The sequence below is a fragment of the Equus quagga genome, chromosome 1 (assembly GCF_021613505.1).
Source record: "Equus quagga isolate Etosha38 chromosome 1, UCLA_HA_Equagga_1.0, whole genome shotgun sequence".
Classification (NCBI taxonomy): domain Eukaryota; kingdom Metazoa; phylum Chordata; class Mammalia; order Perissodactyla; family Equidae; genus Equus; species Equus quagga.
This window is the reverse complement of record NC_060267.1, coordinates 111598019-111624960: the sequence shown is the minus strand read 5'-3', so window position 1 is coordinate 111624960 and position 26942 is coordinate 111598019. Positions and strand designations below refer to the sequence as shown.

The following is a 26942-nucleotide window of genomic DNA, read 5'->3' as shown; positions in this document are numbered from 1 at the left end:
AGTACACTCTACCTACCGTATTAAGACGATGACAAGAGTGTGGATGTGTACAACTACTAGAGGGGAGTGAAGAATGGGAACCAATGATTCATTCTGCCACAGTAGGATTAATATTTCTTCCAGGTTTCTCCTTATGCTTCTATATATACAGATGTTTTATTCTATACAAAGCGCAGGAAGAAAAAAATTATTTAAAACCATATTAGAGACAAACAGATCAATGAACTACAATGGAGAGTCCAGAAACAAGCCCTCACATTTATGGTCAATTGATTTTTCCCAAGGATGCCAAGACAATTCAGCAGGGAAAGGATCACTCTTTTCACCAAATGGTGCATATACACGTGCAGAAGAATGATACTCATCCTCTACCTCACACCATATATAAAAATTAACTCCAAAGGAATCAAAGACCTAAAAGAAGTGATAAAACTAAAAAATTCTTAGAAGAAAACATAGGCATAAATCTTCATAACCTTGCATTAGGCAATGGTTCCTTAAATATGAAACAAAAGCATAAACAATGAAAGAAAAAATAGATAAATTGGACTTCACCAAAATTAAAAGCTTTTGTGTTGCAAAGGACACCGTTAAGAAAAGGAAAAGATAATCCACAGAATGGGAGAAAGTATTTGCAAATCATATGTCTGATAAGGGACCTGTATCCAGAAAAAAATAAGAAGAAATCTTACAACTCAATAATGAAAAGACAAATAACCCAATGAAAAAATGGGCAAAGGTCTTTTTTTTTTTCTTATAAGTATGCTTCCTATCCCATCCCCTCCCATTCAGTATCCACTGGACTTGCCCTTTTTTCAAAAAAAATTTTGTTTGTTTTTTTCTGGCCCTGAGCCAAAATCTGTTGCCAATCTTTCTCTTTTTTTTTTCCCTCCCCAAAGCCCTGGTACATAGTTGTATATCCTAGTTGTAGGTCATTCTAGCTCTTCTATGTGGGATGCTGCCACAGCATGGCTTGATGAGCAGTGTGTAGGTCTGCACCCAGAATCTGAACCCACAAACCCCCAGCCACTGAAGCAGAGCGCACAAACTTAACCACTCAGCCACGGAGCTGTGGGCAAAGACTTTGAACAGACATGACTCCAAAGTAAATAGGACAGTAACCAATATGCACATGAAAAGCTGCTCAATGTCATTATCCATCAGAAAACTGCAAACCAAACCACAGTGAGATACCTCTTCACTCCCATTAGGATGGCTAAAATAAAAACGACAGACAATAATAAACAGTGTTGGGGAGGCTGTGGAGAAATTGGAACCTTCATAGACTGTTGGAGGGAATGTAAAGTGGTGCAGCCACTTTGGAAAACAGTCTGGGAGATCCTTAAAAGGTTAAATATAGAGTTTCCATATGAGCCAGTAATTTCGTTCCTAGGCAAATGCTCAAGAGAATTGAAAACATACATCCACACAAAAATTTGTATGTGAATGTTGATAGCAACATTATTCATAATAGCCAGAAAGTGGAAACAACATCAACTGATGAGTGAATAGAGAGTAGTGGTGTATCCATGCAATGGAATATTATTAAGCAATAAAAGGAATGAAGTTTGATGCATGCTATAACATGGATGAACCTTGAAAACATGAAGCTAAGTGAAAGAAGCCAGACACAAAAGACCACATATTGCACGACTTCATTCTATGAACTATCTGGAAGGGGCGAATCTGTAGAAATGGAAAGTGGATTAGTCGTTGCCTAGGGCTGAGTGCGGGGAGTTGGGGAAAAATGGGTAGTGACTGTTAATGAGTGCAAGGTTTCTTTTAGGGTAATGAAAATGTTCTAAAATTGATTGTGGTGATGGTTGCCAATCCTGTGAATATACCGAAAACCACCTAGTGACACACTTCAAGTGAATCTTAGGACATGAACTATATCTCAATAAAACTGTCATAAAAAACACTAGAAAGATGCCCTAACAGGATTTAAGTAGAATTCCAGGTAGTTATCAGAATAATCCCAGAATAAAATCAATCTGTGGATTTACCACATGTAGCTAAAATTAAAAGCACATCTTTATTCCATACAGAATCTCAGAAGCTGAAGCTCTTTCAGCTCTTTACTCAGTGACCAGTTCTTTGCTCTTAAAGCCAGATGTAGGAAAGCAATCAGAATGTGAGGGGAAAAAAAAAAAAAACCCAAAACAAAAAAAGCCATACAATTAAACTTACTTTATTTTTTATTTATTTTTTTGAGAAGATTAGCCCTGAGCTAACATCTGCTGCCAATCCTCCTCTTTTTGCTGAGGAAGACTGGCCCTGAGATAACATCTGTGCCTACCTTCCTCTATTTTATATGTGGAACGCTTACCATAGCATGGCTTGCCAAGCAGTGCCATGTCCATACCCCGGACCCAAACCAGCGAACACCTGGCTGCCAAAGTGGAACGTGCACACTTAACTGCTGCGCCACCGGGCTGGCCCCTAAACTTACCTTATTGGTGTAAATTAGCACTCCATTTCAGTCAAGAGAGAACCTGCTGTGTGCCTGGGACTGTCCACTGCTTTACACACATTACCTTATTGTAGTCCTAGAAACCCATTTTACAGATGAGTAAACTGAGGTTCAGAGTTCTTGCTTAGCACAGCTTCTTCATGGTGCTCCCCAAAGTCACATTCCTCAGGATGGCAAAACTTTAATTCCACACTTGTAACAATTATTGTAAAAGAAACAATATAAAAAGTGCTTAAATGGATCTAAATACCTTATTAGATGGTGGTGAGGGAGGAGATTCCTCTTGAGAAACTTCCAATTAATTCAGATTGATTCTGAATATCACCTCCTACACCAAGACCTTTGACTCTACTCTCTTCCTCAAGTGTACATTCAGCTGCTGCCTGTGCGTGTCTTTATATTTTACTAATATTATGTGTATAACTCGTCTCTGCCACTAGACATGAGGACAGGTCTTAATTTCATCTAGCTTGGTTTTGTCAGAATCCATCAGAATATCCAGTTTTAAGGAAAGAAGTGGGGATTTGTGTGGTTACAGTAGGGAATTCCATAGGAAGCTATATTTAAAGGTAAGAAAGGCAATGGCGAACATCACAAGGAAGCTGTCGCGACTCTTCTTGGTTCTGATCTCTGCTGCGAAGTCAGAATTGTGAAGGTGATTATTCTCAGCCTTTACCCTTGGGCCTCTGTTCTTTTAAGTATTATTGAAGTCCCATCTTTTAAAATTAATGACCCAGTATGAAATTTCAGAACAGCTAAAATTGATTTGTCTATTTACTTACCTCTTTTAAATGTAAAATAAAATTGCATTTGTGTGTGAAATCCCCTAGCACCAATGAAAATTGCGATTCTACATTTGCCGAGAAATATCTTTATTTGTCCTCTGGGAGATCTTAAACTTTAGTTGGCTTCTATTAAACTTTCATGAGAACAAAACGAGTGAATGACTTTTTCCTCAAACAGGTACTTTTTGTTGTTTCAAAGAAAGAACACATTCTTGAAACAGAACTTGTTCTTTTAAACAAATTACTCAGTGTTACTTACAAAGAAAAAAAAGGTTTGGGGAGGGATTTGAGGAGCCAACCACCATCACTCTAAAACTGCAGAATATTAAAAATAGGTCACAATTATGTTTTTATCTGACTTGTCTAAATATTGCCTCAGATATCTTCCCCAAGGAGCCTAAAATGCTATCACTTTAAATTCAGATCTCTTTGTGAAGCATTATTTTCCATTCTCTGTCCTATTTTCAAAGGCAGATGCTCCTGGGAACAGTGACATATTAAGGACTGCTGATGCCAAGGGTCCTGGCGTGAGATGTGACAGGTGGAGTGGAGAACTCTGATCTGAGTGTATCACTCTGCCATTTAATGGTTCCACCTCTGTTCAGCCATGTGTTTTTACTGGAAATCAAACCACGTGTCTAAACCCAGGAAGGGGAAAAAATGGAGGAAGTATTCAGCATTAGGGTCGCTGCAGTTAATGTCCCAGGTTGACCAGTCACTTGTTTTGTAACATAATAATCCTTGGTGCTCCTGTGTCTTCCCATCCCCATAATTACTAAAACACACATTTGGGGCTTGCAGGAGGCTGAATTCTGGACCCTCAAAGATGTCCATGTCTTAATTCCCAGATGCCGTGAACATGTCACCTTACACAGCAGATGTGATTAAGGTGAGGATCATGGGAAGATTATCCTGGGGACCCCAATGCAATCACAAAGGTCCTTGTAAGAACGTGGCAGGAGGGTGAGAGAGGAAAGAAGATATTACTCTGCTGGCTTTGAAGAGGGAGGGAGGGAACCTCTAGAAGCTGGAAAAGACAAAATACCATATTCTCTCCAAGTACCTTCAGAAGGCATGCAGCTCTCTGGATCCATTTTGGACTTCTGACCTTGAGAACAGTGAGATAATACATTTAATATTAATATATAATACATTTACCAGGCCCTTCCAACCCATCCTCCATGCTGCAGCCAGAATAATTGCATGAAAACACAAATGGATTTATGAAAAACCCTGCTTGAAAAACCCTGCTTAAAAAACCTTTAATGTCTTCTTATTACCATTAAAATGAAATCCAAATGTCATCATGTAAAGGACCAGCCCTGCATGATCTGGTCCCTGCCTGCTTCTCCAGCTTTATCAGAGTGCAGTAGTGGTTAGAACATCTGGCTTTGAACTCTGTTTGTGCCATTTACCAACTGGGTGACCTTAGACAAGTTCATCTCTCTGTGCCTGTTTCCTCATTGGAGAAATACCTCATTGGGTGTTTGTGAGGATTAATGAGTTAATACAATACCTGGCACCATTCTAAGCACAATATAAACTGTTAGGTAATCTTATCATTATTGTGCTATTCATACATGCCATTGGCACATAGTAACACTAAACAAACATCTGATGAGGGAATGAATGAATGAAAACAGTACTACATTCACAACTGCTATACAGAAACTATTATTTCTCTCTCTGGTTTGCAGAAATGAATCAGTTTCAAAGAAACACAGCCAAAACTTAGATGAACGAAGAGACAACTGAACATTTAGGAGCCACATTTTGGCCACTAGATGTATAAACTGGAATCAAAGATCTGATTTACTGTGAAGAAAGACGGAAGCGGTCCACTCTTGAGAGAATCTTTAACCAGCACTGAAGTACATTCCAACCAGCGTGAACGGGTTTTCAAACCAGCACTGATAACTGTTAAGACCTAAGGTTGGTATATACAATAAATATTGATATGTATTTCTAAACTGTTTTTATCTCATTTTCTTGACTTTCCTTTTTAATAATATGTTGCCTTCTAACTGCAGAATAATACTCATGGCTGTAGTGTTTCCACAGTATGATAGAAACCCACCTCACCCTAACAGTACCCTCTGTTCCTGATATTTACTTCCGGGTATGTACTATACAAAGAGAATACTTCCTGGAGGAATTCTGTGTAGTAAATGCCAGTTCCTTTGCACGTAAAGTCTTATTTCACTTACAATGAGTCTGTACGAAGAGAGAACAGTAAACGTGTGGGGAGAGAGGACTTTCCGTTGTCCACACCAATATACTTGGGAGGGGGGTTGAGGGACATTCTATCTACGGAGTTCTTTTCCCCTTTAGTTTAATGGCCTTAAAGTCCTTCATTCTACCCTCATCTGTAAATGCTTTAATAACTGAATTCATTTGATCAAGCATTCCTTGAGCGCCTTTTAAAAAAATATATATATTTTACCCGTGCCAATCTTCCTCTACTTTATATGTAGGTCACCGCAACAGCATGGCTGACGAATGGGGTAGGTCTGTGCCCGAAAACCCAGGCTACTGAAGAGGAGTGCACTGAACTTAACCACTATGCCATGGGACTGGCCCAATATATATATATATATATATATAAATTAATATATATCTACATTTTTTGTTGGTGAGGAAGATTGGCCCTGAGCTGATATCTGTTGCCAATATTCCTCTTTTTGCTTGAGGAAGATTGTCCCTGAGCTAACATCTGTGCCAATCTTCCTCTATTTTTGTATGTGGGACTCTGCCACAGCATGGCTTGATGAGCGGTGTGTAGCTCTGCACCCGGGATCCAAACTTGTGAATCCTGGGCCACCGAAGTGGAGCATGCTAACTTAACCACTATGCTACTAGCCCCCCAATACATACATTTTTAAATTTCATATTCTAGTTGTTTTTTGCTAATATATAGAAAGACAGCATTTTGAGCATGTTTATTGAGGTATAATTTACATACAGGAAAGCTTACACTTTTTAGTTCTATGTGTTTTGACAAACACACACAGCATATACCACCATTATCAAGGTACAGAACCATTCCATCACCTCCCTCGCCCCCAAATTCTCTCATGCCTCTTTGTAGTAAACTCCTCCCTTCATCTCCAGTGCCTGGCAACAACTGATCTATTTTCTGTCTCTATAGTTTTCCCTTTTCCAAGATGTCATATAAACAGAATCATTCAGTATGTAGCCTCTTGAGTCTGGCTTTCTTGACTTGAGATTTAGATATGCTGTTGTGTATTCCAATAGTTCATTCTTTTATATTGCTGAGTACTACTCCATTGTATGGAGGTACCACAGTTCACTTATCCATTCCTCTGTTAAAGCAAATTTGGCTTATTCCCAGGTTTGTATGATTATCAATAAAGTTACTATGCCCACTGACATATGTTTTTTAGTGTGAACATAGTTTTCGTTTCTCTCAGGGTAAATATCTAGGAGTTAGATTGCTGGGTTGTATGGTAAGTGTATATTTAACTTCAGAAATTGCCAAATGGTTTTCCAAAGGGGCTGCAACACTTTGTATTCTCACCAACAATGTATGAAGGTTCTAGTTGATTTGCATTGTCACCAGCACTTGATATTGCCAGGTTTTTTAATCAAAATATTCTAATAGTTATGTGATGATATCTCATTGTGGTTTTAATTTGCATTTCCCTAACAACTGATGATGTTAAATATCTTTATATATGCTTGGTTGCCAAAGATATAGCTTTTTTTGTTAGATTTATTCCTACATTAGAATCTGTATCTACATATATCTATAAACAGTTTTAGCTACTACTAAAATTAGAATTTATTTACAATTATTTGCTGCTACTATATAAAAATACAATTGATTGTTATATATTAACCTTGAATCCTAAGACCTTGCTAAATTCACTTATTAGTTCTAATAGTTGTTTTGTCAATTCTTACGATTTCTGTGTACACCATTATGTCATATGAAAACAAAGAGTTTCACTTCCTTCTCAATTGTTATGTCTTTTATTTCTTTTTCTTGTCTTAGGTTAATGGTTATGAACGATGGTAAAATGTTAAAAAGAAGTAGTGAGACTAGGCATCTTTGCCTTGTTGCTGATATTAGAAGAAAAATGGTCAGAATTTTACCATTAAGTATTTTAGCTATACATTTTTCACAGATGTCCTTTACCAGACTGAGGATATCTTCTAATCTTAATTTTTTGAGTGTTTTTTATCATGAACGGGTGTTGAATTTTAAGTGCTTTTCTGCATCTATTGGGATGATTATATAGTTTTTCTTTTTTAGTCTGTCAATATGGTGAATAACATTGATTGGTTTTCAAATGTTAAATCCACCTCGCATTCCTGGGATAAACCCAGCTTGATCAACTGAACTTGCTGAATTCAATTTGCTAATATTTTATTAAAGATATTTGTTTCTATGTTCATGGAGATATTGAGCTGTAAATTCTTTTTTTGGTAGTATCTTTTCAGGTTTGTTATCAGTGTTATGTTGGCCTCAAATGATAGGAAAAGTGTTCCCTCTTCTATTTTCTGAATAAAAATTGTGCAAGATTGGTGTAATTTCCTCCTTAAGTGGTTGATAAATTTGACCACCGAAACCATCTGGGCCTGGAATTATCTTTGTGGGAAGTTTGTTGAACAAAATTCAATTTCTTTAATAGTAAAGGGCTATTCAGATTCTAAAATTTCATCCTGTTTCAGTTCTGATAAGTTGTAGTTTTCAAAGAATTTGTCCATTTCATCTACAATGTCAAATCGGTTGGAGTAAAACTGCCCATAATAGCTCCTATTATCCTGTTAATGTCTACATGTCTGTAGTGATGTGCTCTTTTACATTGAATTCTCTGTATTTTTTTCTTGGTCAGTCTAGTCAGGATATACACATTCATTAGCGTGTAAAACAGTTGGATTGAATCAATGCTGTCTGGATGGCAGCTTGGAAAGCTAGCCCTGTGCTTCTCAAAATGGGATAACTCACACCTCTGAAGATAAGAGGTCTAATCATTGGAAGCCACAGAAATATCATGGCACACGAATTTTTCTAGGAAAACTTCAGGGAAGTTAAATAATTTAAAGTTATATTAACAAGACTACATTTTTCCTTCAAGTAAAACACATACATTATGTGATGTAGATTTTATTCACTTTTAAGATAACTGGGAAACATTATGAAAGTTTCCCATTTTAAGGATTTAGGGCTACACTCCCACTCCTTTGCCACTTCTTTTTTTTCTTTTAGGAAGCCTAGCTCTGAGCTAACATCTGCCGCCAATCCTCCTCTTTTTGCTGAGGAAGACTGGCCCTGAGCTAACATCTGCCCATCTTCCTCTTTCTGTGTGGGACGCCTACCACAGCATGGCTTGCCAAGGGGTGCCATGTCTGCACCCGGGATCCCAATCAGCAAACCCCAAGCCCCTGAAGCAGAATGCCTGCACTTTAACCGCTGTGCCACCAGGCCGGCCCCTTTCGCCACTTTCTTCTCTCTTCTCTGCCCTGGGAAAACCAAAGAACTGAATCAAATCCAAGTTCTTCGCCTTATAGCTGCAAAAGCCTCTAGATCATGGATGCCCATGGTTACAAAAGACAGGTGGGAACATAAATATGCCCAGTAATTTCAACGGACCCGAGGGCTTAAATTTAGAATGAGTGTGTCTGGAACCCTCTGCCTAGGCCTTGACCATGTGTCTCCGACTCTTGAGTATTTTTAAAATTGTTCTTATTCTCGTGCAGAGAGTAGGGTATAGAAAAGTAACATGAGTCAAGTGCGAATCAGGGAGCAGGAAAGAATAAGTTGACACTGTGCAGTCCTTTTTCTAGGGAGTAACATGCTATTTAAGACTGGCAACCCCCTCAAATAGGTTTTCTTGATAGTCTCATTTTACAAAGGAAGACAGTGTCACTTGTGGAAGGTCACACAGGTATGCAATGCAGATGGGCGTCTGAACCCCGCAGGGAAATAGCTACGGGAAGACACAAATAAAACAAACCCCGGTCCCCTGGGTCCCTCCCCCGCACCCGGCCTCCGCGGGCCACAGAAGACGCCGCTAACCGCGCTCCGCAAGAGGCCGCGCCGTCAAGAGACTGCAGCGGCGCCGACAGCCCGCCGGGGCCCCGCCCACGCTCTGCTGCGACTTCCCATTCGTCGCCGGCCGACGCGCGTCGGTGACGCCACGGCGCCCGCTGCCCGGAAGTGCGCGCGGCGGCGACGGCGGCGGCGCGGCCGGTGAGCGGGCGCGTGGGGGGCGTGCGGGTGCGCGCCGCACAAAGGGGCCGGGAGGAGCGGTGTCAGCCGCTCGGGGCCGGGTATAGGTGAAGGCGGGAGCCGGGGGCGGCGAGAGGCCACCTCCGCTCTCGGGGACAAAGCCCAGTGTGGAGGTCCAGGGGCCGCGTCGCTGCCACGTCTCGGCTGACCGCGGGCTGATTCATCGGGCTTCCCCCGGGCACTTTCCCTTCCTCTCGGCCAGGCCCCCGAGGGTCTCACCAAGTCTTTTCGGGCCAGCACCTGGTGTGGGGGGCGGAACACGCCATTTCAGGGCCAGGGTCCCCAACGGGTTTTTTTGCGTTGAGGCAGATGTGGAAGCAAACGGAGTGTTTTTCTTTCCCATGTGGTCTCGGTAAGGGGAACTCGCCCCCTGCTGGGAAACGGCGCTCCTTGAAACCTGCTTTCCAAGGAAAAGAATGGTTCCTCAGTAGTGGTCCCTCTCCGTGGGAGTCACCTGGGTGCCCACCTTATGTGGAAGACAGGGTGTGGGTGGGACTCGGGACACGGTATCATGGGGGGAGGTGGTGAGTGAGGAAAAAGCGGGCAGCAAACAAGTCATGGGAAAATATATAAAATAATGCTGGGAAATATCCCTGAGTCATAAATGTCACATGTGTTGGGAAGTACGGTGATACACACATGTGGCTGTGACTTGTTCGGGAGGAGACCAAGTGTTCCTGCAAGTCTTTGAGTTACGTTTTCTGGAACCACTGTTCTTGGCAGCCCTGTACTCCTCAGCTTTAACTGAAACTCACCTTTCAGGGGACTCTTGTAACAGTAAAATGTGGTACCCGCAGTGTTTCAGGAGTACAAAACTGGACAGCGACAAGCATAGATTTAGTCAACTATTCCTCAAATTGTCACTTATTTCAGATTTTCATCCGAACAGGAGATGAATGTCATTCAGTTCATAAATAAAATTGCACTGTATCCCCTTTTTTCCCTTCTCGTTTAGAAGTCATTGTTGTGCATGCATGTTTGTCTTGTAGATGTGGGGTTGGTGACTTTCTCCCCAGATGCTGAGGTGCCTGAATCCCTGGCGCAGGCCATTACTGAGCCGTGGTTGGAGCAGAGTGTGCCTTCTGAAGCAATATCTATTTACAATGAAGTTGCAGTCTCCAGAATTCCAGTCACTTTTCACAGAAGGATTGAAGAGTCTGACAGGTGAGATTAGGATGGCTTTTCTTGCTTTGGAAACCTGTGTAAATGGAGAGGCAGGGGGTTAACGTTTTTTAGCCTGTTTTTGTTGAGCTAACGAAAGAAAGGTTTCCTGTGGGTAATCCAAAACCATAGCCACTAAATCACAGGAAGAGGGAAGAAATGGCTGTAATAAAAAGCGTGGCTTTTCTCTTTGCTATGCTGAGTACTTTACATGAAAGGATTGGGCCTACTAACTTAATAAGTAGGTACATTTTCTCATGTTTTGTGGATGAGGAAACAGAAACTTGGAGTGCGAAATGCTTTGCCAGAGTTTCTATAAGTAATAACTGGAAAGCTGGGTTTTGAACTTGTGCATTCTGATTTCAGAACCCAGCTTGCAATCACTAAGCTGTATTTCCTCCCTAGGTATAAGTGCTTTCTGAGGGAACTGAAGGCAGGAGGAAATAGGAGTCGCCTCCACTTGTGCACATCTGAAACATGTCTGGAAAGAAGACAGGAAATGGCTTTAGCTATAAGTGCCTGATGGCAGCAGCTTCATCTTGCTTGCCACAGTTTTCTCATTGCTTACATTGGTCCTCAATATCAGCTGCTGCTGTTGCTCAAGCAGCCAGACAGCTGCCTTTCCAAGCCTGTGGTATTTTAGTGATGCCTTCAGGACTACAACGTGTATGTATGTAGAAACATGACCTGAACAGCGGTCTGCAACCCTGGCTGTCTCTTAGATTCACCTGGGGACCTTTTAAAACATACAGATGCTGGGGTCCCACCCCCGACATACTGAACTGGAATCTCTGGGGAGGATGGGCATCTATAAATTTTTATTAAAAATTCAACTCCATTAATTTTGATGCAGCAAAGGTGGAGGAACCATTGCTTTAAAATGACTTTTTTTGTATTAGCTTATTCTCAAAGCTACTTTCCTATTCTTGAAATTAGATGATTTTTTCAGGTACATGTCAGAGGTAGATGATCCAGAGCTTGATTCTTAGAGGTTCTTCACATGGTCTTGAAGGAGGTGGCCCCCAGCGGATGTGGTGCCAGCATCTTCAAACAGTGGTTGTCTGTGTCTTCAGCCTCGACCTTCATCCTTACCCATTGTTTGCATTCCAAAACAGTTTCTTAGATAATATTTTAATTTGAAGGAAGAAAACCTTTTAAAAAAATATACTTTCCAATGAAGCCACTCTTCTTGTTTTTTAATGCTATGATATCACAGTTCACTTCCATGGTAAGCCAAGTTGGTGGAAAGATGAGTAAGATAGGTTTTCTGCCCTGAGGAGTGGGGAGACAGATATAACCAGGTAATTTTAATATAATTAGTATGCATAAAGATAGGCTATTCGAGTAGCTTAGAAGAATTCACTTAACTCCACCGTCAGGAGAAGCTTCCTAAACTGAATCGCCAAAGATGAATAAGGGTGAGCTAGATCAGTGTTTTTCCCACTGAGGGTGGTGACCCCTTAGGTGAGTCAGAAGTCAATTTAGTGGTCATGACCAGCATTAAAAAAATAGAGGAAAAGGGGATAAAATAGAACAGATTAGATTGCATGGTATGTAGGAAGGTTAAGTATTACTTCATGGAATTTTTACTTAACATACACACACACAAGTGTGTGACTGCTATGTGAAATGTCTTTCTAAGTGTGGGTTGTGTGCCAATACATTTGATAGTTAGCCGTTCAACTAGATGAATAAGTTGGGAAGGTGTTTAGGTGAAGTGATTCGTGTGAGCAAAGTTAACAGAAGGAAACTACAAGGAGAGTTTGGCACTTGTAAAATGTGATGCAAAGATAGTGAGAGATGAAACAGAAGTAGATCATGGAGGCCCTTGGCTACTGTACGAAAGAAATTTGGATATTGTGCTGTGAGTAGTTAGGGGAGCAGTGGCATAGCATAACTAAGCTGGTGATTTAGATCCCTCTATCTAGACCATGGAGGCGGGATTTAAGGGGAGTGGTGCAGCCCTGGAGGCAGGGAGATAAATGAGGGCACTCTTGTGAGACTCTTGTACCAGTACAGGAAGGAGATTACGAGGCCCTTGGACTAGGGCAAAATGAAGCTAGAGTCCAGAAGTATTGTGGAAGTCCTTAACCTTTTGGGTCATGGACCTCTATAAATCTCATAAAAACTGTGGACTAACACACATGATTTTTATATTTTAAGGGACCATGGTCCCCATAATAAGGAACCCTTAAGAGGGAAATATAATCAGTGGGACTTGATGGGAAATGTGGAGTTAAAGGAATATGGACACTTACTGTTAGAGAGGACTTATGGAAGTGTTATCCTTGTGGAAGAGCTTTTGGTTAAGGCAAGAAGGTAGAGGGATGGAGCGTTCGTTATTTTTTAGCAGATCATTTAGGTAATCTACAGAGAATGGGCTGGAAGGTTTGGGAAGAATAGGTAGAGGAGGAGATGACAGAGAACAGAAGAAGTTAGAGCCGGGACGGAGGATGACATTTTGAGTTGTGATTAGGAATGTTAGAGCTCTGATGCATTTGGCTGAAATCTCAGGTCAGTGCTCTCCGGCCGGAGTCCACTAGAAACACACTAAGTTGAGTTGTTACTTCTTGCAGTGAGGAAGAATGCTGACCATGGAGAACCTTGGGACATCTTGGTGAAAGGGTTTTAGAAAGGACTTCTTGTAGGATTTGGGCCGTATCACATGGTTTTGGGGCGGGTTTAAGAAGTGGGGCTTTGCTGTGGATTAGCTGGTGTCAGGAAGCAGGGATAAAGCTGTGATTCATAATAATTCTTGGGTAGAAGGTGAGAACACAGGGCAAGGCTAAAACTGGTAAATAAGGAGCAGTCATACATCTTAACTGTTAGAGGGTGGTGTCATAGACAGCATTCATGTCTCGGCTGTGTTTGGACGTGATTACGAGTTGGCTTATCTTGATCCATCGTGGTCACAGAGTGGCCTTGTCTGATGTGGATGTTCTCTGACATTATGTTCAGCAGGAGAACACCAGGGCCTAGTTGTGAGTTCCAGGCCAGCTCATAGCAACACCAAGGCTTAGCTGGTCATATGAGGCCAGTTCCTGGATGTCATTCTCACTAGGTTCCATTTGGTGTCCTTTGGTTTTATGGATAGTTATAGTGGACTGTGCCTTGTCCCATACCTACAGAGGCATCAACTCTGTCTCCTGTACTGAGACTGTCACAGTAGTTCCAGGGTTCACATGGTTTTTGTAGAGCAGAGAGATGAGTTGGTTTTAAACATCATATGCCGGTTATTTCTTGAAGGATTCTTAGCTATAACATTTATCATACGTGGTGTGATAGGCTAATGTTTGATAGTTTCATAGTTTCATGCCTCAACATCAATACACAAAGAGAAATACATACAAGAACACTTCACATTTCTAGAGGATGCACACAAACCTGGAGAAAGAAAGCAGAATTGTTCACTTTACTCTTTGGAAAGAATTCAAATTTATAATAATGACTTTGAGGCATTGTGGAATTCTGAATTATCTTCTGCCTCTGCAAAGAAAAATTCTGCAAGTTCCCTGCTTCTCACAGTTGTTGCAGGCATTCTGCTCTAGGCAAAACACTTCATTTCTATGGGCCCCCTTCTCCTAATTTTCATATGAAAAGGCTCAGTTGAATAATGTCTGCTGTCCCTAATAGATTGAAAAACCTTGTACTTCTTTAGAAACACATTGAAATAAAAAATATTCTTTGTTATCTCAGAATTATTTGTCAAAGAAAATCATGAATTAAGAATAGCAGGAGGAGCAGTGAGGGATTTATTAAATGGAGTAAAGCCTCAGGATGTGGATTTTGCTACCACTGCTACCCCAGCTCAAATGAAGGAGATGTTTCAGTCTGCCGGTATTCGTATGATAAACAACAAAGGAGAAAAGCATGGAACAATCACTGCCAGGGTGAGTGAAAAGTGTGACAGTAACTGCATTGCCTTTTTTGTAATTTTTAAAATTTTTATTTTTTTTTCTGGTTTAAATAAGCAAATAACGAAAAGCCTAATAAAAAAATGTCAGTCTCCTCTACCCGCTTCTGAAACCCTGCCTCTTCCTTTGTTGCAGCCACTTTCAACTAATTTTTATGGTACTCACCTGACCTCCACATTTCTAAAAAAGACCTTTCTATGCTGCACTGTTTTGCATTTCTTTTTAATTTCCCAGTTTTAAGATGCTATCTATTAACTTCCCAAGAGGGAAGATGATTTAGTCTTCTTACCACACCCCTCCTCAACAGCAAGCACTTATAATTCTCCTTCCTTCATCTTCTCAGTATATTTATACCATAATTTTTGGTTAAATCAATATTCAGGGTTTACATTTATAACTGTATTGTTTACAGCTGGATCGTGTAGTATATTATGACTACATTTGTTGTGTTGCATGGTTTGTTTTCCCTGCATTTTTCTTTTACATAGGTATCCATATGCCACTAATTCATTCCTCTACTCTGTGTCGGAACAGAAAGTTCCTCTCAGTTGACTTAAAACACATGAAGTTTCCATTCCTTTTTTTTGAGCCATCTCACCTGATGCAGTCTGTCTTCTGCTCCCATCTGGCCATTCTAGGCGGGCTTCCCGCTCTCATCCTGGGATTCCCCTGCACCAGATCCTGGGAATTTCCTTGGCTTCTTCCTTGTTAGACCTCCTGGTTCCTGGACCGCATGCGGGATTCTTTCTTGGTTTATGCCCGCGTTTTGATAGTCTGAAACCTGAGAAAGCCTGAGTATATTTTTATTTTGCCTTCACACTGGTCTGATAGTTTCTTGGCTGTGGAATTCGAGGCTAGGAATCATTTTCACTCAGAAATGTGAAGGCTTTGTTTTCTGCCTTCTGTTGCTGCCACTGAGAAGTTGGACTTCATTCAGAGTTCTCCTTTGTTTGAGACCTGATTTTTTTCCTTTTGTAAGCCCTTCTGATCTTTTTATCTCTGTGTTTTAAATTTCAAGATGATGGGCCTTGGTTTGGATTTATTTTTTCATTCATTATATAGGGCACTTAGTGGCTTTCTTGTATTTTTCTCATAATTCCATCCCCTTTAGTAAGTGTCTTCTCCTTTGGAAACTCCTATTATGTTGTGCGTCGGACCACAGGGACTGATCTTCTAGTTTTGTCTTCGTGTTTTATATTCTTATATCTTTTATTTTACTTTCCATGAGATTGCCTTAAGTTGATCTTCCAATCTTTCTATTATATTTGCAACTTTTGCTATCTTTTAAATTTTCCAGGGGTCTTTCTTAGAATATTTCTTTTGAAAGCTGCTTGTTGTTGTTTCAGATGTAATGTCTTTTATTGTCCTTATGAAGGGGTTGGGGTGGTTTCCCCACACCAGTGAGCAATGCTCCAGCCACCAGCTGGGTTTCCTACAATTCAACTCAATTCTGAGGCTATCTACCCAGAGATAGCATCAGATCCCACAGGTTAAGGGCTCAGTTCCTACAAGAATACTCTTGCTTCCCGCCCCCCCCAACAATTTCAGATGCCAAGCACAAGCCCAGGCCGTTACCTGTGCTTCTGACCAACTGACTGTAGATTGTAGGTTCCAGCAACCTCCTCCTTGGACTTCAGACACCAGTTGCAAGTCGAGGTTGTTACCGGTACTTTTGACCAACTGGCTATAAATCAGAGGTTCCCACGACTTCTCCTTGGGTTTGATTAATTTGCTAGAGCAGCTCACAGAACTTGGAAAAATTTTACTTACTAGATCACCGGTTTATTATAAAAGGATATAACTCAGGAACAACCAGATAGAAGAGATGCATAGGGTAAGGTATAGGGAAAGTGTGGAGAGCTTCCTTGCCCTGAGTGCGCCTTTCTCCCCAAATCTTCACATGTTCACCAAGCCAGAAGTTCTCCAAACTGTGTCCTTTTGGGTTTTTATGGTGGCTTCATTGCATAGGCATGATTGATTGAATCATTGGCCATTGGCAATTGAGCTCAATCTCCAGCCCCTGTCCCCTCCCAGAGATTGGGGGTGTGACTGAAAGTTCCGACCCTCTAGTCACATAGTTGGCCCATTGGCAGCCAGCCTCCATCTTTAGGTGCTCTCATCACAGGAAATTCCAAGGGTTTTGGGAGGTCTATGCCAGAAACAGGGATGAAGACCAAATATATCTATATATTATTATTATAAATTGCCATATCACACCTTAGGATATCAATTATAGTTATTTTGACAATGGCTTTATTTCCTCTGAGCTTTATCTGTCTTGCCAGTTGGCTTTCTTTAAATATGGGTATTTTTTGGTGCTCTCTATATTTGGGTGATCTTCTGGTGTTAGCAAAATGACTTGAGAACTTGATTGTAGTTTTGCTTGGAAGGGGTCAGCTGGTTAGTTGTGGGAGTGCCAATGTCAATATCAGTAGGACTTTTCATTAGGAAAAATCAGAGGAATCTTCCAGTGTTATCAAGGTTAGAAAAAGCTTACTTATTAGCATTTTGGAAACCAAATGGGGAAAGGGATGGAGGTCATGTTGATTTTGTTACTTAATCCTGTTTTCATTGTGGTGCATTACTCCCATGATCATCTATGTCTGGTGCTCCAAGTTCTGACTATTTTCAGGTCCACCTTTCTGTCTAGTGGTTAATCTCTGGGTCTCTGCCTGAGTAAGAGCAGTCTAATTATTTGTCTTATGATGATGTTTCTTTTTTGGTGAGGAAGATTGGCCCTGAGCTAACATCTGTGCCACCCATCCTCTTTTTTGTCTGTGGGACTTTGCCTCAGCATGGCTTGATGAGCAGTGTGGAGGTCTGCGTCCGGGATCTGAAACCACAAAACCCAGGCCACTTTGGAGTGCATGAACTTAACCAGTATGCCACTGGGCCAGTCCCTATTATGATGATGTTTCTTATGTTGATTTTCAAACATTCCTTCTATTTCAAACCCTTTGCTTACCCTTTGCCTTCAGAGATGCTTGTGCTTCAATTCCTGAGTTCTGGAATTCTCTAGTGAGAACTAGCTTGTTTCTAGGGAAGAATATATATGAGATTGAGAGGCATTCTAAAACAGACTTCTAGTGATCATTAGTGGCTTTCAGTTCCTCATGAAGAGATTCCAGACTCCTGCTTGGCATGTAAAACCCTTTGCTGTCTACACCTAAATGCTAATATGCTCTTTGTCAGGTAAACTTCCTCTTCCTCTCTGCTGTGCCTTTAGTCATCTTTTCACTTGAAATGTTCTTCTTCCCACATCTGCATATACAGATCCTATGTACTTTTCAAGGCTCAGCTCACATGTCACTCCATCATGAAACTCCTCAACTTTTCCCAGCTGGAGGTAATCTCTCTTCCCAAGATATATGTAACACTTTATTTTAACTTCATTGATGATTACCAGTAAAGGAGTTGCAGCATGTGTTAACTCTTTGTATTTCTTCTTCTGTCAATCCTTTGCTCAATGGTGTGTAGTCTATAAATTGATATTCAGCTCTTTGCAAACTGGAGCTATTCAAAAATATTTCAAAGAGTAGCCTGATTTGAAATTTAAGAACCAGAATATGGTCATGTGCTGCATAACGGTCAACGATGAACCGCATATACGACAGTGGTCCCGTAAGATTAGTCCCATATAGCCTAGGTGTGTAGAAGGCTCTACCATCTAGGTTTGTGTAGGTACAGTCTGCGATGTTCACAGTGACAAAATTGCCTAACGATACGTTTCTCAGAACGTATCCCTGTTGTTAAGCGACACCTGACTGTATGCCGTTAGAAGGGCTCCTCTCTCTTGTGTCATGTCACTTGTCAGAGTTGCCATCGTTTTATGTCACTCATCTTTTTTAATTGGGATGGTTTTATTATTTTATTTTTAAAAAATATTCTTTGGATCTATCTTTGAATATTGTGGGTGTCTTTCTGTTTCAAGACATATGTGCACTAGTTGACTTTAAAAAGAAGATATACCTGTCAGGACCCCTGTATTTTTTTCAGTCCATCTAGTGATACTAAAAACTAATTTTTAAAAAACATATATTTAATTACAGCTTCATGAAGAAAATTTTGAAATTACTACACTACGGATTGATGTTGTCACTGATGGAAGACATGCTGAGGTAGAATTCACAACTGACTGGCAGAAAGATGCTGAACGCAGAGATCTCACTATAAATTCTATGTTTTTAGGTAATACATGGAGATAAAATAGTATTTTACTTCAATCTATTTGAGTGCCTTCTTTTCAAGTGAAACCTGCATTCTGGGAATGTTCTCCAGCTTGAGAGTTTGCATTAGTTTCTTCTAAGAGACAGTGTAGCATATTGGTTAAAAGATGACTCCAGAGCCCAAATTCCTGGGTTCAAATTCTGACCCCATCACTCACTGGCTGTAAAATGAAGATGTTATTAATTTCTTTTGTAGGGTTGTTGTGAGGATTAAATGAGTTAATAATGGTAAATGTTTAGAACAGTGCCTGGCACATGTACACATTCAATCAATGTTAACTTATTAATTGCATCTAAAAATGGTTACATTTCAGGTAAGAAAAATGCACACACAGACACACCCCCTGTGTCACTCTTTGTCCTCTGCACTGTCTTTCATGCATGCATGTCCCACCCTTTCCTCTCTTCTGGAGCTCATGGCACACATTGGTGAATGTTTTCAGCACGTTTTCTATTGCTGAGCCTAGACACAACCTCAGATTCTTTAATTGCATTGCATTGTAGGAATCCTCTACAATCAGTCAGAATTGGCATGTAAGAGGAAACCTGTTTATCATCTCAGTGTAACTTTTTTGTTAATGAGCAGTAAGAATCGTAATGGGAGTAGATGTGAATTAGGTTAGTATTTTGGTACATAATTGAAGCATTTTTTTTTACTTTAAGTTTTAGACAACCCCTTTATGTTTAAGACTTTGGATTAGAAAAGAGAGAGAGAAAGCATCCACTATTCATACCCTAGTTTGTGACAACAGTAATAGGATTACTTTATGGGATGGAGAAGGGGGCTGTAGGCCAAGGTGGGATCTTTCGCTCATTACTTTACTGACGGGTAACATTGCTAGAGTGCCTACTAGGTTCTAGGCACATCAGTGGTCACTTGATATACTTTGTCTCATTTAACTCTCAGAAAAACTTCATGAAGTGGGTATTAAACCTATTTGACAGATGAGGAAACAGATTCAGAGATGTTAAGTAATTTAGTTCAAGTCACAGAGAGCCATGGTTTCCAAAGCCTGGGTGATTTATGAGCAGAGGGAGCCCAACTGGTGGCATGTTTTCTCTCCATTGTGTGATCAAACTCCAGGTATTTATTTCATCGTACATCATTCTTTCTTAGTAGTGCAATGTATAAAATCTCGTAACTAGCTTCTCATAAGCATAACTAAGAGAGAAACTAAATATTCTTTTTTAAGATACCATTTTATAAAAATAAAAGCTATTCTTATTGGTACTACTGATTTCTAACATTTGCTGAATCTTTATAATGTGCCAGGCACTGTTTTAATCACATCACATAAATTGAGTTTTCCCAACAACCCTGTGAAGCAGATCCTGCTAGCTGGTAAGCTGCAGACTTAGGATCCCAACTAAAGCAGCCTGGCTCCAGAGGTCACATTCTTAACCACGATGTTATTCTTAGCAACTCAACTTTATTTCTTATTTTTATTCACTATATTTTAAAAGAGTGATATTCAGAGCAAAACAAAATACACACCGGTAGAGTACTCACTAATCCTTACTTTTAGCCCATTTTTCTGTCCAGCCTTTTTTCAAGCCTTATTGGATGAACCATTACTAGTTTTTGCTCTTGTCATATCCTATGTTTTTTCCCTTCAAATTTTGGTCTTTCCTTTATGGAAAAAGACCTTGGTAATTCCATACTCGCCAGGGAGAGTTGTCTTTCCATTAAGAGGAATAGCATTAAGGGACAGATATACCACATTTTATTTGCTACTTTGTAATCATTTTTTTGTCTATTTACTTACCTATTTTTTCTTTTCATTTTCTGTTACTTCTTTTTGAATCTGGAGCCTTTACAATTTGCTGTACATATCAAAATGCCATATAAACCAAAACAGCTTGGGAAGTGTTAAGCCTGAGCTTGCCAGTGTTGTTGCATTTGGGATAATCAGAGCTAAATTGACAGGTGGTGGTTTTTCATAAGTAGGGGCAGTGCCTCCTTTCTGTGGTGCCACGAGGTGAAGTGTCTCGTAGGATCCCTGACCTCCCCATTTGGATGGTCAAATGGTGCCCCAGTCTTTGCTCTCAGTGTTTCTCTTTTTCCTTCTTAGTCCCTAGGATGGCCGTCTGTCTCAGTTTCCCTGAGAATGATCGATTTTCTGGGACATGAACGATTTTTAATTTTAAAACCAGGAAAGCCCTGGGATAACTGGGATGAACTGGCACTCTACTAATACTTGAGGTTTTATGTGCCTTAAAATTGTTTTGTCAGTTTTTTTCATTCAACATCTGAGAGAATATAATGTAGTGGAAATGTTTTTGAATGGATATTAGGTTCACATGGTTCAAAATTCACAAAGTTTAAAAGGCTACATAATGAAGTCTTCCGATGTGGTTCACCATCCCCTTGCTAGCAGTAATCAGACGTGGATCTTTGCCAATCTGACAGAAATCTGAAAAACAGTATCTCATAAATTTGCATTTTTTATGACTAAGGTTGAAAATCTTCATTTTTTAAAGAGATATGTGTTTTTAGTTCACTTTTCTACTTATGCAAGCTTTTTATTTATTTATGAGCTTTTTGTATATTATGGAAATTAACCATTTCTCTCTATGATACTAACTTACTTACATTTTTCCCAGTATGTCACTGATCTTATGCTTTGCATTGTGGTAGTTTTTATCATGCAGGCATATTTGATTTTTTGTGTAGCTGAATTTATTAATAATTTCTTTGAGGGTTCTAGTGGTGTGTGTGTTTTGTTTTCTTGGTAATTCTATTTTGAAGAGTCTTCCCCATTCTAGGATTACACATTTTTTCCTATTGTTTATTATTTTAATTATTTTTTTCAGATTATGTTCCCTGTTACTTATTTTTTCCAGATTACTTTGGCTATTCTTATTTTCCCACATTAACTTGAAAATCAGCTTGTTTGGTGTCTTATCTTCCTCCAGCCACTTCATACTGGCATATTTCTTGTTTAGTTTATTCCTGAGAGTATTATCTTTTTAGTTGCTGTTATAAATGCAGCCTTTTATCCCGTTATGTCTTCCATTCACTAGTGGGTACAGATGAATGCTACTTCTGTCTGTATTTTAACTTTATAACTCTTCACTTTGCCTACTGTTTGTGATAGTGTTTTAGCTGATTTTCTTGTGTTTTCCAATTTTTTTCCCCAGTTTGATTCTTTTTTACATTTTTTTATTGAGGTATAATTGACATAACAGCATTATATTAGTTTCAGGTGTACAATATAACGAATCAATGTTTGTATATATTGCTAAATGATCACCACAGTAAGTTGTTAACATCCATCACCATACACGCAGAATATTTTTTCCCTTGTGATCAGAACTTTTAAGATCTACTCTGTTAGTGACTTTCAGATATGCAATACAGTATTGTTAACTGTAGTCACTGTGCTGTACCATTACATCCCCATGACTTATTTTATAACTGGAAGTTTATACATTTTGATTCCCTTCACCCTTTTGCCTCCCCAACCCCCGCCACCGGCAACCATCAATCTGTTCTCTGTATCTATGAGCTTGGTGTTTTTTTTTAGATTCCACATATAAATGAGATGATATGGTATTTGTTTTTCTGTGTCTGACTTATTTCACCTAGCAGAATGCTTTCAAGGTCCATTCATGTTGTTGCAAATGGCAAGATTTCACTTTTTATGGTTAAATAACATTCCATTGTGTGTATGTGTGTATCTCAGATTGTTTCCCAATCCTTATTTGCTAATAGTGATTCCACTCCCTTTTCTAACGACTAGGTTTTGATGGTACTTTATTTGACTACTTTAATGGTTATGAAGATTTACAGAATAAGAAAGTTAGATTTGTTGGACATGCGAAACAGAGGATACAAGAAGATTATCTTCGAATTTTAAGATATTTCAGGTAAGAATTTTTAAAAATTTAATGGTATAGTTTTTAATATTATTACTAGAGCACAATTCTGGTCATGTGAAGGACACAGCAGGTCAGTGTACAAAATGGTGACATCACAAATGCCTGTCCCCAGTAGAGACTTAGCAGACTATTAACTTTTGAGTGAGATATTAGATACTTCCTATTTTCATTCACAAAACATACACATATTTACTCCATTCTGTGATGATCTATATAATTCAGCTGTAAATCATATTGTTAAATGTCCATTTTTCTTTTTGATTGAATATTTCCTGCGCTGATCGTTCATTACACAGATATTTGAGTGCTTACCACAGGTTACCTACTGTGCTAGGTGCTCTGAACAGAGTAAAGAATGAAAGTTTGCCTTCATATGGCTTAGTCTTAGATGGTCATGGGAAATCTCTTAGATGAACTTAAGTATGAAATGCATTTGGATGGTTTTGTGGGTAGCAATGATTTTTAAACTCTGAACTCTAACCTTTTAAAAAACTATTCTAACTGGCTAGTTTATGTCTAGTAATACTAATTTGTCACTGGTTTAGATCACTCAGAATATTCTATAATATAGATCCTGCATATTTTGTCAATAAATGCTATTCCTTTAAACTTGAGTATTTGCAAAATCTTTCTTTACAAATAACAGAACATAGATGGAGACTTAGACATAATTAGTTATTTAATGTAGATCACTAATGAACTGAATTTTAAAGATATGAGTGGTAGAACCGATGTACTTTAAGGCTTCCAATTTTGAGACTTCATGAAACACGCTCCAGTGTATGCAACTAGATGTGTCATGTTTGAAACTCTTCATTAAAAGTACTGATGTGTACAGACAGGTAAGCTTTGAGGGATTAAGACTGCTTCGTGATGGATTCCAGTCTTGTTTTGGTACCTTTATAAGAACGCTCTGTTTTATTCATCCTCTGTTAAGTACCAATTCAGCAACTGCATTTGATGGCTATTCTAAGTGTCTCGGTCAGCAGTTTGGCAGTGAAGGTGAGGAAGGGGTTTCTAGTTCTTGCTAACTTTGAGCAAGTTACTTATATTTTATTGGATCTCAGGTGTTCTCAGCTGGAAAAAAGAGAAGGTGGAGAACTGCCCGGATGAACTCTAGGGTCCCTCCTAGACCTAACTCTCTGTTGTTCCTCATTACATAGATGTGTGGGTAGCACCATAAAATGAAAAACGGGATTGCTGGTGATATGCCAACACAGAGGTAATACACTCCAAGAATTTTGTTTTGTAGATTTTATGGGAGAATTGTAGACAAACTTGGTGACCACGATCCTGAGACTTTGGAAGCAATTGCAGAAAATGCGAAAGGCTTGGCTGCAATATCAGGAGAGAGGATTTGGGTAGAACTGAAAAAAATTCTTGTTGGTAACCATGTAAATCATTTGATTCACCTCATCTATGATCTTGATGTGGCTCCTTACATAGGTGAGATCAAGTTAGAAAATGTTTGCATTTTTGGCAATGAAACACATCTGGTTTAAAATTTCATAAGGAAGAAATGTTTGACTAATTTAGCTGAAGAAGGATTCTAAAAGGAAAAATGGACTATTTTAAAATATGATAAACTGCGGTCAGGGGCAGGACAGTTTTGTCATGGGTAGGGAACAGCTCAGAGACAGCGTACTATAGTGCTACAAAGTGGCCTTTGGAGTCAGACAGACCTGGGTTTGAATGAGGCTTTGCCATTTACCAGCTTTGTGACTTGGGTTAGTTCCTTAAGTGTTAGTTTCTGAATCTGAAAACGGGGTATGAAAATAATAGCATTTATCTAATGGAAAGGCTGAGAGATTCAGTAAGTTAATACAGGTAAAGTACTCAGAAGAGTGACTTATACATAGAAATTATTCAATAAATGTAATTAATATTCAGGAAGAATAGTGGGATGATATCATTTATCACACTTCAGGAAACTTGGGTATATTTCAAATAAGGACAAAACTGTTGAAGCAGGGGTGGACATTCTATGATAGTATGTCAGTGTAAAGTCAGGAATTTGTAATTGGAATAAGTATCCCTTGTGAATATGACACCACCATTACTACCACTGCCTCTGGACCTCCTGCTGTAGCTTGTTAATGGAAACAAGAGCATTTTAGGACTTCCCTTGGTTTGAGAGTGATAAGATATGAAAGAAGACTGTGACAGTGTATCACTGTAAGATGAAGCATCAGATTGGACTAATAATGAGTCCTAGTGACAGGGCATTTCTGTATATGATAAAACAATGGCTGGTTTAGGATAAGAGTGTTTTTTAATTGAATTTATCCACTGTAAAATGGGTGAAAAATGCTTTTGTCCCTACAGGCTTACCTGCTAATGCAAGTTTAGAAGAATTTGACAAAGTCAGTAAAAATGTTGAAGGTTTGTCACCAAAGCCAATGACTCTCTTGGCCTCATTATTCAAAGTACAGGATGATGTCACAAAATTGGATTTGAGGTTGAAGATTTCAAAAGAAGAGAAAAACCTTGGTTTATTTATAGTTAAAAACAGGAAAGATTTAATTAAAGCAACAGATAGTTCAGAACCATTGAAACCCTATCAAGACTTCATTATAGATGTAAGTATATACTAGGCTTAGTCAGAATATAAATCATTGTCACTAATTGTAGAACTAATTTATTAATACTAAGACTCACAATGCATTCTGTGGATTTCATTTATTTTAAACGAAAAAATTTACATCGAGCATTTATTGTAGATTTTAGGATAAGATCATTAGCAAGTATTCTAATTTAGTGTGATGGAACTAAATGTTCGATTTTGGCACTTAGTCTAGGGAATCTGATGCAACTACTCGTGTATGTGAACTACTGAAGTACCAAGGAGAGCAGTGTCTTCTAAAGGAAATGCAGCAGTGGTCCATTCCTCCATTTCCCGTAAGTGGCCATGACATCAGAAAAGTGGGCATTTCTTCAGGAAAAGAAATTGGGGCTCTATTGCAACAGTTGCGAGAACGGTGGAAAAAAAGTGGTTACCAAATGGAGAAAGATGAACTTCTAAGTTACATAAAGAAGACCTAAAGTTGATGAGAGCTGCCTATTAAAAAGCAGAAAATTTGTGGTTAGTTTTTTTTTTTTTGCCCTCCCTCTTGAGATTTAAGAGATTTGAATATATAGCAGAATAAAAGCCAGCTTAGAGGACCTCTTCAGAAGAATGAAGATCTTATTTTGTGAAATATAATTATATTTCAGGCACTACACTGAAGTCTACCTCCTCTTAATCTGATTTATATCATCACTGAACCTTATAATTCTTTTGGAATAGTTCCTACTGAGAAAAGTATATTTGGCCTCTCCTTTCTATCTTTATCTGTCTAGGCTTTAAAAAAAAAAGTTTTGTTTTGTTTTTTTTTGTATAGGACAGTACTATCTTAAAAAGTGGTAACTGTCTTGAGGAAATGTTTCTTAGTGTTTGCAATTGAAATAACTTATTTTATACAATGATTGTCTATGATGTGTCAGTTCTTATCTGAATTTCAGAATAAACTTGTGCTTGAAAAGAAAATAATTGACAAGTTTGCATAAAATATCCTATATAAAATGTGAAGATCAGCTGAGTCATAGGTGGCTGCCATTCACACATCCAACACTTGTTCTAGGCAAGCTGTATTTCAGTATGTAGTTGATACTCTCCTCTGTCATAATGGTTTCCTTAACTATGCATGCTAAGCCTGGGAAAGATGAACTTGAGGCTTACTCTTGAGGCTGTTAATAAACATTTCCTTTGGAAATTGGAAGATAAATGTGTTTATGTGGTATCTGACAGTATATATCGGGTGGCAATATATACATAGTGATAATACTCCTGTCCCTTTAAAGTAAATGTTAATTTCTTTCATTAATTAAAAGGATATGACCTACATTAAAATTTCCCTGAACAGGCCTGTCCATTTGCTTTGTAAAGATTTGAGCCCTAAATGCTTTCAGTAGGTAAATGGGTGTATAGCACAAAGTATTGTTTATTTCTGCTGCTATATTCTGACTTTTTTTCTGACTTTTTTTTTTAATTTAATTTTTTTTGAGGAAGATTAGCCCTGAGCTAACTACTGCCAGTCTTCCTCTTTTTTTTGGTGAGGAAGCCTGGCCCTGAGCTAACAACTGTGCCCATCTTCCTCTACTTTATATGTGGGACGCCTACCACAGCATGGCGTGCCAAGCGGTGCCATGTCCACACCGGGGATCTGAACTGGCGAACCCCGGGCTGCCAAGAAGCGGAATGTGCAC

At 39.2% G+C, this 26942-nt stretch overlaps 1 protein-coding gene across 2 annotated transcripts; it reads left to right on the top strand.

The window, feature by feature from the left end:
• Positions 1-9442: 9442 nt before the first annotated feature.
• TRNT1 (tRNA nucleotidyl transferase 1) lies at positions 9443-26780 on the top strand. 2 transcript variants are annotated; one of them, XM_046685453.1, is made up of 8 exons: positions 9443-9475; positions 10504-10678; positions 14372-14565; positions 18639-18777; positions 22559-22685; positions 23950-24143; positions 25023-25276; positions 25491-26780. In XM_046685453.1, the coding sequence occupies exons 2-8, from the start codon at positions 10531-10533 to the stop codon at positions 25737-25739; spliced, it is 1305 nt and encodes a 434-aa protein (XP_046541409.1). In that variant the 5' UTR covers positions 9443-9475; positions 10504-10530; the 3' UTR covers positions 25740-26780. The 2 variants fall into 2 exon arrangements, with proteins under 2 accessions (XP_046541409.1, XP_046541402.1); XM_046685446.1 differs by lacking the exon at positions 9443-9475 and adding an exon at positions 9507-9866.
• The last annotated feature ends 162 nt before the right edge of the window (positions 26781-26942 follow it).